General features: G+C 43.0%; 1 protein-coding gene across 3 annotated transcripts in view; it reads right to left on the reverse strand.

Annotated features, from left to right (window-relative positions):
* The window catches only part of PDPK1 (3-phosphoinositide dependent protein kinase 1), a 174,301-nt gene that overhangs the window by 38,600 nt on the left and 120,095 nt on the right, over positions 1-15,606 (reverse strand). For all 3 annotated transcript variants that reach the window (XM_075133342.1, XM_048866420.2, XM_048866421.2), the window contains 3 exons: positions 13,473-13,581; positions 11,503-11,594; positions 8,386-8,481 (listed from right to left, as the gene is read on the reverse strand). In XM_075133342.1, coding sequence (XP_074989443.1) covers positions 8,386-8,481; positions 11,503-11,594; positions 13,473-13,581 — 297 coding nt within the window. The remainder of the gene's footprint in view (positions 1-8,385; positions 8,482-11,502; positions 11,595-13,472; positions 13,582-15,606) is intronic.

Raw genomic sequence — 15,606 nt, forward strand, 5'->3', positions numbered from 1 at the left:
TACGAAACTTTCGCATGCGTAAGGGCACTTTCATGGAACTTTGTGACTTGCTTTCCCCTGTCCTGAAGCGCATGAATACCAAGATGAGAGCAGCCCTCACAGTTGAGAAGCGAGTGGCGATAGCCCTGTGGAAGCTTGCAACGCCAGACAGCTACCGGTCAGTTGGGAATCAATTTGGAGTGGGCAAATCTACTGTGGGGGCTGCTGTGATGCAAGTAGCCCACGCAATCAAAGATCTGCTGATATCAAGGGTAGTGACCCTGGGAAATGTGCAGGTCATAGTGGATGGCTTTGCTGCAATGGGATTCCCTAACTGTGGTGGGGCTATAGATGGAACCCATATCCCTATCTTGGCACCGGAGCACCAAGCCGCCGAGTACATAAACCGCAAGGGGTACTTTTCAATAGTGCTGCAAGCTCTGGTGGATCACAAGGGACGTTTCACCAACATCAACGTGGGATGGCCGGGAAAGGTGCATGATGCTCGCATCTTCAGGAACTCTGGTCTGTTTCAAAAGCTGCAGGAAGGGACTTTATTCCCAGACCAGAAAATAACTGTTGGGGATGTTGAAATGCCTATATGTATCCTTGGGGACCCAGCCTACCCCTTAATGCCATGGCTCATGAAGCCGTACACAGGCAGCCTGGACAGTGGTCAGGAGCTGTTCAACTACAGGCTGAGCAAGTGCAGAATGGTGGTAGAATGTGCATTTGGACGTTTAAAGGCGCGCTGGCGCAGTTTATTGACTCGCTTAGACCTCAGCGAAACCAATATTCCCACTGTTATTACTGCTTGCTGTGTGCTCCACAATATCTGTGAGAGTAAGGGGGAGACGTTTATGGCGGGGTGGGAGGTTGAGGCAAATCGCCTGGCTGCTGGTTACGCGCAGCCAGACACCAGGGCGGTTAGAAGAGCACAGGAGGGCGCGGTACGCATCAGAGAAGCTTTGAAAAACAGTTTCATGACTGGCCAGGCTACGGTGTAAAAGTTCTGTTTGTTTCTCCTTGATGAACCCCCCCGCCCCTTGGTTCACTCTACTTCCCTGTAAGCTAACCACCCTCCCCTCCTCCCTTTAATCATTGCTTGCAGAGCCAATAAAGTCATTGCTGCTTCACAGTCATGCATTCGTTATTCATTCATCACACAAACAGGGGGATGACTACCAAGGTATCCCAGGAGGGGTGGTGGAGGAGGGAAGGAAAATGCCACACAGCACTTTAAGCACAGCACTTTAAAAGTTTACAACTTTAAAATTTATTGAATGACAGCCTTCTTTTTTTTGGGCAATCCTCTGTGGGGGAGTGGCTGGTTGGCCGGAGGCCTCCCCACCGTGTTCTTGGGCGTCTGGGTGTGGAGGCTATGGAACTTGGGGAGGAGGGCGGTTGGTTACAGAGGGGCTGCAGTGGCAGTCTGTGCTCCAGCTGCCTTTGCTGCAGCTCAACCATACACTGGAGCATACTGGTTTGGTCCTGCAGCAGCCTCAGCATTGAATCCTGCCTCCTCTCATCACGCTGCCGCCACCTTTGAGCTTCAGCCCTGTCTTCAGCCCGCCACTTACTCTCTTCAGCCCGCCACTTACTCTCTTCAGCCCTCCACCTCTCCTCCCGGTCATTTTGTGCTTTCCTGCACTCTGACATTATTTGCCTCCACGCATTCGTCTGTGCTCTGTCAGTGTGGGAGGACAGCATGAGCTCGGAGAACATTTCATCGCGAGTGCGTTTTTTTTTCTTTCTAAGCTTCACTAGCCTCTGGGAAGGAGAAGATCCTGTGATCATTGAAACACATGCAGCTGGTGGAGAAAAAAAAAGGGACAGCGGTATTTAAAAAGACACATTTTATAAAACAGTGGCTACACTCTTTCAGGGTAAACCTTGAAAGTTAACATTACATACATAGCACATGTGCTTTCGTTACAAGGTCGCATTTTGCCTCCTCCCACCGCGTGAACGGATTTTGGTTGAATGCCAGCAAACATACACTGCAATGCTTTGTTCTACAGTGATTCCCCAGTACGTGTTGCTGGCCTGGAGTGGTAAAGTGTCCTACCATGAAGGACGAAATAAGGCTGCCCTCCCCAGAAACCTTTTGCAAAGGCAGAACCGCAAATGCCAGGGCAAAGTAATCCTTTCACATGCTTGCTTTTAAACCATGTATAGCATTTTAAAAGGTACACTCACCAGAGGTCCCTTCTCCGCCTGCTGAGTCCAGGAGGCAGCCTTGGGTGGGTTCGGGGGGTACTGGCTCCAGGTCTAGGGTGAGAAACAGTTCCTGGCTGTCGGGAAAACCGGTTTCTCCGCTTGCTTGCTGTGAGCTATCTACAACCTCCTCCTCATCATCTTCTTCGTCCCCAAAACCTACTTCTGTATTGCCTCCATCTCCATTGAAGGAGTCAAACAACACGGCTGGGGTAGTGGTGGCTGAACCCCCTAAAATGGCATGCAGCTCATCATAGAAGCGGCATGTTTGGGGCTCTGACCCAGAGCGGCCGTTCGCCTCTCTGGTTTTCTGGTAGGCTTGCCTCAGCTCCTTCAGTTTCACGCGGCACTGCTTCGGGTCCCTGTTATGGCCTCTGTCCTTCATGCCCTGGGAGATTTTCAGAAAGGTTTTGGCATTTCGAAAACTGGAACGGAGTTCTGATAGCACGGATTCCTCTCCCCAAACAGCGATCAGATCCCGTACCTCCCGTTCAGTCCATGCTGGAGCTCTTTTGCGATTCTGGGACTCCATCATGGTCACCTCTGCTGATGAGCTCTGCATGGTCACCTGCAGCTTGCCACGCTGGCCAAACAGGAAATGAGATTCAAAAGTTCGCGGTTCTTTTCCTGTCTACCTGGCCAGTGCATCTGAGTTGAGAGCGCTGTCCAGAGCGGTCAGAATGGAGCACTCTGGGATAGCTCCCGGAGGCCAATACCATCGAATTGTGTCCACAGTACCCCAAATTCGAGCCGGCAAGGTCGATTTAAGCGCTAATCCACTTGTCAGGGGTGGAGTAAGGAAATCGATTTTAAGAGCCCTTTAAGTCGAAATAAAGGGCTTCATTGTGTGGACGGGTGCAGGTTTAAATCGATTTAACGCTGCTAAATTCGATCTAAAGTCCTAGTGTAGACCAGGGCTTAACCTCTGATTAACAGTGGGATTGTAAGCACATTAGTCTGAGGTTTCTGATGATAACAATTAAACTGTCAGAAGTCAGTGTAAAGAAGAACAGGAAATTCACACCTCTCCATAATCTTATGGATGTTACCCCTTCCCTTGTTCTCTTACTATCTCGTTACTCCATTATTATATCATGTTAAATACTGATTTGTAAGTTCCATCTAGCATACCTTTGGCCATCATTGCAAATAATAAATCACAGATCCTCTCAAAGTTGTTTCAGACAGACACCAATGCATTAGTTTACATTCATTTCAAATTCTGAGGGTTATCTTTACAAACTCAAGGCCTAGACTTAAGAGCCCAGTTATATGGCAATTTCAAAATTACCTGAAATTGTGTGGCAATTTATGCAGCCATGTAATCTGATATGCAAGGTTCTGGTCATAGCAAATGAAGTAGTTTGTCATTTTTACCTAAAAACAGTTACATTGTAGCATAATTAGCAATGAATGGTTGTGTACTAGGGTAAAGAACCAAACCCTTCTCAACTGCTTACTTGTGAGGAAATGTTGTAAAATGAAGCTACATTCTGGGGGGATGTGTTTTGCATAAAGAAAAGCAGAGGGAATTTAGAAGAGTGAAATTATTGATTATTATTCTGTATTATCTCCATCTAATACATCGGGGGGCAGCGAGGAGGGGCAGATAGCTCAGTGGTTTGACCATTGGCCTGCTAAACCCAGGGTTGTGAGTTCAATCCCTGAGGGGGCCATTTAGGGATCTGGGGCAAAAATTGGGGATTGGTCCTAATTTGAGCAGGGGGTTGGACTAGATGACCTCCCGAGGTCCCTTCCAACCCTGATATTCTATGTAGACTATATATACATATACACACATATATAAAATCATCAACATAAAAAAAGACATTTCCAGCTCCTGGCACTGAATGCTTATCTACTCACTTGAAAAACAAGCAATATTTTTTCTGGTTTGTATATCAACCACCAATATGAGGTTCTCGAGTCAAAACTCAGCTGGTTATTTCATGGGTGATAAATTCAAGCTGGAAGACTAAGAACAAATCAACATAAAAGTGTCCCTGCGAACACTTTAATGAAACTGTGTTCTGATAGAGTTCATGGTGTTCAAAGTTTACATGATTCTTTGACCTAAATATATAAAAATGCAATTACAGGAGAGGGGCTGTTAACTTGGAGGAAGAGAAGAAAATCTAAGTGATATCTGTCCCTAAAATGTTTGCCAAGAAAATTCTCTGAATCAGAAGTCTGGACAGTTAAGCAGTATTTACAGCTTTTTACAAGATGAACATTTATAATGTGTAATGAAGTGTCATGAGTATACAATAAAAGCTAGTCACCACAACTACACACACAGAACTACCAAGTGCTGCACACCCAGGAAGAAAGCAGAATGATCTGAAAGCAGCAGAAATGCAAGGTGGCCATGCATATTGGTGTGAGGGTGAAAGGAATGGTATGACACACCTCACTGCAGCATTTCTGGAAGCGTCTCTCCTCCCCTTTCACTTCCCGTGACACTATCAGCAGAAACTCTGACTGCTGGACCCGGCCATAGCCATACGGGGAACCTATACTGACAAGCTGCAACAATCAATCAGAGCAAAAAACAAAACAAAACCTTTGTAATGCTGGAGCATATAACTATCATCTGAACTGTACAAACAACAGATTGGCTCCTGTGTATTCACTTGCTACTCAAACAGAGTGTAATTATTTCTACTGTGTAAAAATGAAAGCTACAGTTTTTTGTATTCCCCAGAAAAGAATCCTATCTAATATATTTAAAATTCTTGCAGATGGTTACAAAGCCAGTTACGATTTGAAGGCAAATGCCAATTTCTTATCAAAGTCTGATTGTAATAAGTCAGTAAATACTTACTGGATCAGGGGATGGAAAAGTTATGGGAGAAATTCTTCTTATTACAAGGGAACAGCATTGGTAACCCAATATATATTCCCGAGGAAATATATAAAATAAGTTAAAAGGAAAGAGAGTATATATATATAAGAATATGAGTCAATTTTTAAAAGGTTAATTTTACAAAGCACCAAGAAGGAACTCTCTTACACAGTGGGGCCAAGCTTGCTTCCATTAAGTCTCTCAAAATACTAGGCCCATACATAGCAAGAATTTAATAATGCTAAAGTTCAGGATGTTTTCAGTTAAATTTTGTAGGTTCTCGTTGGATGAATTGTCTTCATAATGTTCTAATTATGTTCAACACCTAATCCACGCGAAAGCATATGCATGCCAGTGCACCTGACAAGGATTATGGCTTTAGATTAAATTTGAAGAGCTAGATATACAAGCTACTGTGGGACAAGCAGCTGACTATTCAGATTACATACTCATTTAAGATAATACCAATGAGAGGTGCTGGTCCAAAGCAATGATAGAGGATGTAATTTACAGTTCATATTATGTGAATAATTTTGAGGGCAACAGTTAAGTACTGACTTTGTATAATCACTCTACTTAAGAAGGCATTGTTGGACCAGATTTCAGACTATATTCATTGCTAATTTGTATGATGGACACAGTTTAAACAGAAAGGGTATGGATAATGCAAAATTATTTATCAAGTTTCTCATTTTGCACTGGATGATAAATATTTGGTTTCTGTGTTCTTCCAGAGGTGGTAATTAAATCATTCTCTCCAAATCATTCTCTCCACTGGTATGTTTAAAGAAACAGTATGGTAATTCAGCAGTACAAAACCACATTATTTCCTTGCGAGAGAAAGGGTTGGAAGTTAATTAATATGTGTATTTCACTTTTAAAGAAACTGATCCTTCAGTAGTACAAGTCACAAGAAAAACTCAACATTCAGAGAGATCTTTTAAAACCCAACAGACTGGGACAAATTCACAGCTTGTCTGATGGATAAAAATTTCAGCATGGAGAATGAATCTCCATCAAAGGACAGGTCACAAAGAAATGCACCAACAGATATTTCCAAGTACTTTACTGGAAAACAATTCCTAGAGGTAGTTTGTGGAATGTGAACTAATGTAGAAATGTGGTTTGCTAACACTGCTTTCGCTCAATAGCTGATGAGCTTCTTTAGATCCACCAGACCCTGCAACAGGCCCAGAAGTCTGATCATTCTCTCTCCCCCTTCGATTATCACCATTAGGATGTTATTTTAAGATACCTTTTCAAGCATGTTAAGTGAAGAGGAAACATCTTTGACCTATTGATCAAGTACAGCCCTTTAAACCATGTTAAGCCAGGTGCAGGGCTAGCTGGGATGTCAACCCACAGGAAGAGTATGGCCCTGGAGAAGTAGATAACTAACTGTGCATGGTTTTTACTATACACCACAGGGCATACTCCATATTGGGCTGGGTACCATCTCAGAGGAGAGAGAGATTGCACTGAAGGGGCAAAGGGATTTCTCAGAAAAAGATCACACTGTCACCACTGCATTCCCTCTTGGAGATAAAAAAAGCTCAAAGGGAGACTCAGAGAATGTTAGAATCACACTGCAACTGGAGGGTATCTGCTAACAGAAAATCTGCAATGCAAACAACAGAGAATCCTGCCAGGGGCCAACTATGTGCTGGTGGGAAACTGGATGACAGATTGCACACCTGTTGTGTCAATCAACCTTAAACCATACATCCAAAACAGAGCATCGTGGAGAAGAGAAAAAATGAATTAAAAAAGCAAAAAATTTAAAACCAACAGCATTTCCCAAAGAACGCCTAATTCGGAAAGCAATATTAATTCTTTGACTACGTAACTGCAAAGTTCCCCAGCGTTCAAGCATACTAGTCCCAAAGAATGGGCAGGTAAAGTGGAAGCTCTAATATCCTCGTCTCCTTCAAATAGGAAAAACTCTTTCTGCAAGAAACCAGAAACCAACTTCCTACAAAGAAGAACGTCCAGGGAACTCATTCAATTGTCACATGGATCAAGCGAAATCTAGCAGGTATTCTCAGGAATCTGCCCAAAACAGATATCGTCAATATCTGGGCTGCAGAGAGGATCCTTATCACTTGAACTGGAGAACTGAATAATGAGAAGTCATCTGTGCACCTAGATTTCTTTCACCATGGCCACCAAACTGGGTGATCTGAACACCTTGCAAATTTCTAGGAGTGAACACAAAATGTCCCCTCTCATCTTCCTACTGTTTTTAGGGCTCATTTTGTTTTTTAAATATGATTGTTATTGAGGGAAGGCTGAGTTAAAGTAGGTTTTACATTTACTTAAATGGCACTAAGCTTTGTCGTCATCTGGATCTCTTCCAGAAGCGAATTCCCAGAACTGTAGACCAGTCACCAAGAAAGCGGTTTCTTAAGCACACAAGTCTCTCTCTGGGGTTGAGTTACATTACTCTGCTGCTGGTAGATGTAGTGACCAGTTATTGTCTTGCAGGGTGAGGCGGTTCCTCAGGTAATTTCTTAATTGCCAAGTTTCCTCAGAGAAAGGTCACTGCAACCTTTAAAATGTGTTACTGAATCTAAAGTGCACTACAGAAAGTTATTTGTAGGCTGTGCAAATTAAGCTTATTTGTCCGAAGCAGAACAAGAACAGAAAACATTCATGGAGTTCACCTGCATTCCTTTGCACAACTGTTTTGATTTATTAGGTGCTAACAGTGTGCTTAGTACAAACATAGAAGCAGTTCAGATTTCAAAGCAAGTAACAGACTCATACCTTATCTGGTATTTTGATGTCCAGAACTGTTCCTACAATGTACAGTACTAATAATTTTTAGCAGATTAACTAGGTAGATTGTTTTAATACTTATGAAAAGTGCAGTATTAGAACTCTGGTCTCCAAAGCTGTCATTTTATCCATAGAAGTTAACACTGCCAAGGCAGCTGCATTAAAAGGTTCCCCCATATTGTTCCCTCAAGTGTGTCTCAGCCCTGTTCTGGAAGGGCCATCTGTAGGGCACAAGAAACATCTAATCCCTTTCACCAGAAGCCTTTGTACCACAGTATAAACTCATAAGAGCTGTGTGATGAAGATATCTACATAGACAAGAATTGGATTGAGATGACTGTAGAACTAGAACATTAATTTTCAGTTACAAATTGGCACACAGATGTCAATATGAATTCCATTCCCAATCTCTTGAGCCATTCACTTCTCAATAATCATTAAATTTGTTTAAGGCCTGTATACAGAAAATAGTTTCTAATACATAAAACTTTAAAATTTCTCATCATGAACGTGACTCGGCAGTTTATATCAGGACAATCAATGAAGTCCTCTGTTTATCTTGTTACCTGTTCAAATTTCCAGCCATCGGACATAGTGGAGACCATTTGAGTGAGCTCCTCCTCCTGACACTGCAGCACCCTGTACACGTGTTTGACTGGCACCTTAAGGAAGAAACATCAGACACTCAATACAGCATGGAGTATTCAACAGTGTATACTATTGCTGGGATTTCCTCATTCCTTTAAAAAGATATTAAACAACAAAGACATTCTGAACATCAGAGGATCAGTGGGAGGCTCTAGCTAAGTCACTGGGTTTGGTACTTTTGGCATCTAATGAAGTGTTTGGAATGCTCTTCCTCTCAGTTCTTAACTGGGACCAGAGTCTCCAGCCAACAGCATTCCAGTTACATGGCCCAACATAACGTACGTACAGGAACACTTTTTGGAAGTGATGCATTTTCTTGTTTTTCTTTTGCTTGTTCAGATTCTGTCCATTCATTACCCTTTCAGAATAATCTTAAGACTTGAAACATTTCAGGCATTAAAACTCCTGACACTACACAAATCAGTGGGTATCCTACAGAATGATACCCCTTTGAAAGTAACTACTCCTGGGGGAATACTGTACCACTGTGTAATGCAGAATTTTGCAGAAATTAATCTTGTGTGTACAGAATTTCCTCCCTCACCCCAGTAATGGGCTGCAGAGATGTTGCTGGACCCGGCAGAGCCCAGCTCACAAGTAGAAGACAAGGCTGGGGAGAAGAGGGAAGGAACTGGAGAGTTCCCAGCACACCCTGAAGGAAGGAGGTGGAGGCGTGCAGAAATCTCCGTGCAAGCCCAGGACTCAGCATCAGGCTGTTTCTCCCTTTGGATCCCTGGGCTCTGGAGGGCAGAGAGTGTGAGCGTCTGAGCCGCGCGGAGCCCTGCAGCTGGCCTCTGGGGAGTAAAGGGTGAGAGTGTCTGGGCCGGGGACTGGCAGGAGGGGGACCGACGGGGGGGACGGGGGACAGGGGGGGAGAAGGGATGTGAGTGCCTGAGCTGGGGGAGGGGGGCTGTGGCTGGGCTCTGGAGGGGAGGGGGCGAGTGCCTGGGCTGGGTGGGGCCCATGGCTAGGCTCTGAGTGGGAGAGGGTGTGAGTGTCTGGCCCCCAGGCTGGGCTCTGGAGGGTGAGGGGGTAGAGAAACAGGAACTGGGTTGTCATAGGGGTTTCTTTAACTCTGTACTCCTGGGGGAATTTTTGTGTGTGTTTGTACTGTTACAGCTATATTTGCTGACAGGTATTTTGAAATCAATTACCAAAATAATTGAAACTGGTGTGATTATGTAGTGTTATTTTGACAAATAAAATTTGCAGAATTTTAAAATATTGTGCGCAGACTTTTTAATTTTTTGGCACAGAATTCCCCCAGGAGTATGACATAGCCCTCTGGAAATCTGGCTGTAATCCTAGGAAAATCCTAATACTAGGCTGTGAGAAGCTGGCTTTTCCACATTGCCCCAAACAGTACATACATACTGTCTGTACAGGATCATATCCCATCCTTTTCCCAAGGTTTAGTTTTTAAATACATAAATAAAATATAATAGAGGCCAAGGTTTCTCCCCAGGCCTATCTGCACCTAGGCTTTCACTCTAAGGAATGTTCAAACCAGATCCTAGACCCTCTCTGCCCAGAGAGCCCCTCTTACCACCTTTACATCCAGGGCAGGCCTTATCTACTGCAACAAATCAGCAGGAATCTATCAGCATTTCCCTGAAGGGTTCCAGCTAAGAGTGCATCAACAGAAGAACCCTGCCGCTCTTTGACTAGCTGCAAGGAAACCCAGCTATCAGAGCATATCCTAATACCAGCTCCAGGGATATATCACACTAACAACAAATCTTGAACATATTTTCCCCACTTAATAGAGTTTCTCTGCCACATTTACTGCATGTTCATTTTTATGAAGAAAGAGTCATAGATTGATCTGAGAAAAACTAGAATCCTTTCCTGAATATTCACAGCGCTGAAGATGCGGAAGGTAACCCGGCTACAGAAGTATATGACAGGAGCTAGAGGATGCAATGAATAGGCTGCAAGGAAGGATTAGAAGGGAAACTGTTCATACTCTAACAGGAGTGGCTTAAGGAAATAAACTGTTAGAGATGTAAAGCTTTGGTTTGTGACAATGTATTCAGCATCACCCTTACAAAAAATAGGGACTGAACCAGTCACACAGGAACTTATCAATTATGTTTCAACCTTTAATCAGCTTCTGGCTCAATGACAGTCTAAGGCTATGTCTATACTGCATATCTTCCAGTGGAACAGCTGTGCTGCTACAGCTGGGACACTGTAAGGTCTTCTGTCTAGCTGCTCTCTGCTGGCAGGAGAGAGCTCTTCTGCTGGCAAAATAAAACCACCCCTAACAAGCGGCAGTAGCTTTGTCGACGGGAGAGCATCTCCCGCTAACAAAGCACTGTCCACACTGGCACTTTTTGTCAGTAAAATGTTTGTCAATCATGGGGTGTGTTTTTTCATACCCGTGGCTGACAAAAGTTTTACCAACAAAAGTGCAGTGTAGATGTGGCCTCACACTTTAAAATATACTTGCTTCTCTTGGGAAGCCACTAGGATATGGTTCAATCACAAAGGCTTCTTCCTTTAATAGAAAGCAGATTATTTTAGATTAGATGAGAATGCTCTGGTCATTGTGCTTATCCAGTCCTACCCAGGATAAGAATTTAAACAGTAATTATCCCATAGGGAGAGGGTCTCCCATCACCTCATATGTAAAAGATTTAAATCCAAAAGCAGAGAGAATTTGCTGTCACAGCTCTCTGTATCTTCTACACTAACTATCCCTCCAGAGTTTAAATACCATGACAAGCAGGTTTCTCACACACCAATATCCAGTCATGTTTTCAGTTACTCAAAATCTGAAAGCATTCTAATGAACAAGAGTTTGGTAACATTTGGTCATGCCCTTTGGCATCATGCAGGTCACCGGGTACTGCAGGGCACTACAGTTTTCTACATTCAGTTTTCTGTCCTTAGTCAGCAGAGCTGAAGCCACAATCCCAAATCTTGTTAGGGAAATGGTGAGTGAAAAAAGCACCTACTCAACATCAGCAGGGGTATGACAAATGAGAACTCTTATGTCAGAATTAGGAAGGTGCGTTAGGAAATGGCCTCACCTGTGAGATTTTGCTGTCTCTCTCTCTTATTTTGTCCTTTACCAATTTTATAAGTGATGTGATGTTGTAGAATTCAGCTTCTTCTAGTACACCTATGAGAAGAAACAATTATGTTTGAAAAGACAGTGTAAACAAAGAGTGCAAGCCAAGGACTCCTAGCCAGTTTCTTGGAGGATCTCTTTCATTACATGGGAAACAGTTTGCCTCATGAGCAGCTGCTTGAACAAGATGAATAGGTCTGACTTCCTTCACTCACATGTAATTCATCGTTTAGTTCATTCTGAAGAACTGTCCTAGAACCAAACCCAGAAAAAACTTTACAAGGCCATTTCAGGAAACTTATTCTAGGCTCGAAGTACAAACACAATTAATGAAGTGTTTTTAAAGGGACACACATACTTTTAGAAATGGCCCAATAAAAAAAATTGATTTTCTAATAGAGTATCCCTTAAACACAGAAACACAATAAATGTCATTCCAGATCAGACCAGGGTTCATCTAAATTCAGTCTGTGAACAGTCCCAGTTGCTTCAGAGAAAGGTCCAAAACATTCTGCAGAAGGCAGCTATGGAATAACCAGGCCACAGGAAAAGCTTCTTCCTAACCGCCATTAGTTAGAGATTGTCTTATGCCCCAACGTTGCTCACAGAGGCCTTTTTTCTTGGCTGCCAACACCACATTGCAGTCTCATGTACAGAGTGCTGTCCATTCTCACTTTCAGCATTCCCTGCTTTCTGCCTCATATTGAGCGTGTGTGTTTCACAATATTTTCCCAATTTTAAATTTAAATTTGGTTTCCTACTCATGTTTCTAACCTCTCTAGTTCCCTTTTGTATCATCTCTCAGTCCTTCTATCTCCTCTCAATTTAGTTTCAACAACATAAGATTCAATCAATGCACAAACAAATGGTTAATCTGGATGATATCAGAAAATTTACAGGGAAGCCTAGAATTGCCCCTGTTGGTCAAGGACGTAATTTCTGACAAGTGCAAATACTATCATCAGGTAATTAAAAGTAATGGGATAAAAAGTAGAATAGTCTTTCAAAGGAGGTGATGGGAATCCCATTGCTTAGGATACTTAACATTAGACTGGGACAAATTCCTAGAAGGGAGACAGAATAATTCTGCAGTGGCCCCCTCTTGGGGATAGACAGAAGATATACATTTTCTAACTTTTGTGACTATTTCTGACAAGTGCAAAACCATACAGTTCTGGTGTGCAAGACTGGGGAGAATTGACTGGAGCCTCCGTATTGATGGTACATTAGTGGCGGGGAGATCATTGATGTAACACAGTTGGGAGTGCCCCTGCCTGTGGATGTCTGTGTAATTGCAGGGCCAATCAGAGGTTTGTGGTTTGACACAGCATCAGTGTGAGAGGAATACCTCAAGTTGGGGGGACAGAGGGCTCAGCGGTGCCACAGTCCAGGTTGCACCCCATCACATGGATATGAATTGGGGCCCATGAAGGAGTGGATTCAGAAAGTGTGTCCCCTAATTGGTGTAGTCTGCATCTCAGAAGATCCCAGCCCTCACTTGCTTTTTCTTGCTTTACATCTTCAACACCTCATTTCACAGCTATCCTTAAGAATACTGGAAGGGTCTTTCTTTTAAGACCATCAGTACTGTAAGAAAGAGGTAGGGCTGTCAACGTTAAATGATACAAGGCACCTAATTACCATGACTGAATGCGTGCCTCCTAACAGTGTTTCCAGCTCATGGAGCAAGGTCAAGAATCAAACTCAGGTCTATGGACAGCACTAACCAGTCTTATGCTACTCAGTTTTGTCTGAGGCATGGTAGAATGCTGTAGAGATTTGTCTGCAGTGTAACTCAAAAATGAAAATGGAAATTGATTTAATAAGACCTTCCTTCTACAGGCAAGCCCACTTCTCTTTTGTGGTTTTCACAGCAATTACAATACTGCGAAAGAGTAAAGTAAACAAGGGATTTGGTTTAAGTCCTACCTTCCTCTGCTAGGTCCTTGTTAATAACGAGTTTTCCATGTCTGAGATAGTTCAGCACTGGCCCAAAGTAGGTCGGGTCTCTGTCTATTAAATAGGCACCTGTTTCATCCTGTTAAAAAAACAAAACAAAAACAAACCCACAACAGCCAAGAAAACTCAGTGGATTAAATGCCCAATAGACTGGTGTGCTCAGTTATACACACACACACAGAGATATATATATATATATATATATATACACACACACACACACAGTTAAAAATCTACAGTTAACCAGTTAAATTACATTAGGGCACAGGTTCTCACAAGAAATGTTTTCATGGCCTCAGAGTGTGGCCACCAACTAGTGCTGTTGGCTGCTCTGACAATTTTTCCTAAAATACTCAATTACTTAAGGAAAAACAAATAAATATGCACATACACATGTCCATATCATTGTAATTTATATATGTAGGGTTTTTTCACAGACTTAATAATAAAAATAATGTACAGTTTTCTCTGTTCCCTACTGGACTTAAACAGAATTGAAACAAATAATGTGTTTTGCATGTTCTTGTCCCTTTTTGTCGTCGTCTCTTGCTTTTTTTCTGTTTTTTTTTTTTTTTTTAAAGACTTGCTAGTTAGTAAGTGTATTTCTGTGAAAGGTAATATTTGTATTTTGTTAATATTACTTTTCACAGCAGCAGAGTTGCTAGCTAGCAGGGAGGCAGTAAAAAGTGATATTAACAAACATACATATATCACTTTTCACAACAGACTTACTCAGCCCTTGCAAGCTGGGGGACAAATTAAGCCCTGGATGGGGAGGTGGGTATGGAGGCAGCTGGGAGCCAGAGGTGATGGGGAGGGTGAGGGGGGGTAAGTCTGGAGACCAGAGCCCTGCAGTTGTGAAGCCAGGGACTGGGCCTGAAGGACACAGTGGGGCTGGGGCAATGTGTGTGTGGGGACAGAGGGAGGTGAGGTTGGGGCCAGTAGTCACTGGGGCTGGATCACGTGGCCCCACGACTAGAGTCTGGGGTTCAGGACTAGTGCTGGGGGTGGGGGAGGGGGACGACAGACTAGGGTAGGGGCAAAGTAGCTGACAACTTTGGGCCAGGAGTTGAAAGGGAGGAGGATGAAGGGACAAAAGGGGACAGGGACAGATGCGCCTGACTGAAAGGGAGAGGCTTAGGGTCAGCCAGGGTCTGCATGGGGGAGGCTCTCCAATTCCCTAACACTTCCCCCGCGCCACCGTCCCAAAGAACTCTTCCATACTTCTCCAATCCACCCCCAACAACCCTCCGGTTCATTCTCAGGCTCCTTCCCAGCAATTATTTCCCTGTTTCTCAGCTCCTCTGTTACCCCTGACTCTCCCACAAGCCTTTGCACTACTTCTGAGGGGGTGCCGGAAATACATTTTTGTTTTGTAATTTAAATAAATTATTACTCAGAGTTCTGTGTTAATATGCCTAGTAAGGACTCTATTTGTCAAGAAACATTTCCTGAATCTTTTTTTCATCTGTATTGTCACAGACATACTTGCTGACAATATTTTGTAATAAATTACCAAAATAATTGAAAATGGCATGATTATATTGTGTTATTTTGACAAATAAAAATGCAGAATTTTAAAATATTGTGCACATAATTTTTAGGTGCAGAATTCCCCCAGGAGTACAGTGGGAATGAAAAACAAAAAGAAACAACCCCCCACTCCCAAGGCCTTCAACTGCATATATAATTTACAATACAGTAGTTTAATCTTTTGTTGTAGGTTGATATACCTAAAACCCCTCCTTCCAGCCTGTTTCAGGTACAAGGGGACATCATGGGGTGGAGTATGGTAGTGGACTGAGGAAAGGTTGCTTGTGAACTACATTCAGAGAGCAATCTGAAAGATGTGGCCTATGATCCATGTAGACACATGAGGATCAGGTATTAATGTTTGGATTAAATGTTTACAATATGGCCTGTAGTGTTCTGTGGGATAGCGAACAAAGCTTGAGAATTTCACTTGAAGAGACATTAGGAAACATTGACTATAATAGGGTTCAAAAAAGAACTAAATAAATTCATGGAGGACAGGTCCATCAATGACTATTAGCCAGGATGGGCAGGGATGGCGTCTCTAGCCTGTTTGCCAGAAGCTGGGAAT

Source organism: Caretta caretta, chromosome 10, assembly GCF_965140235.1.
Source record: "Caretta caretta isolate rCarCar2 chromosome 10, rCarCar1.hap1, whole genome shotgun sequence".
Taxonomy (NCBI): domain Eukaryota; kingdom Metazoa; phylum Chordata; order Testudines; family Cheloniidae; genus Caretta; species Caretta caretta.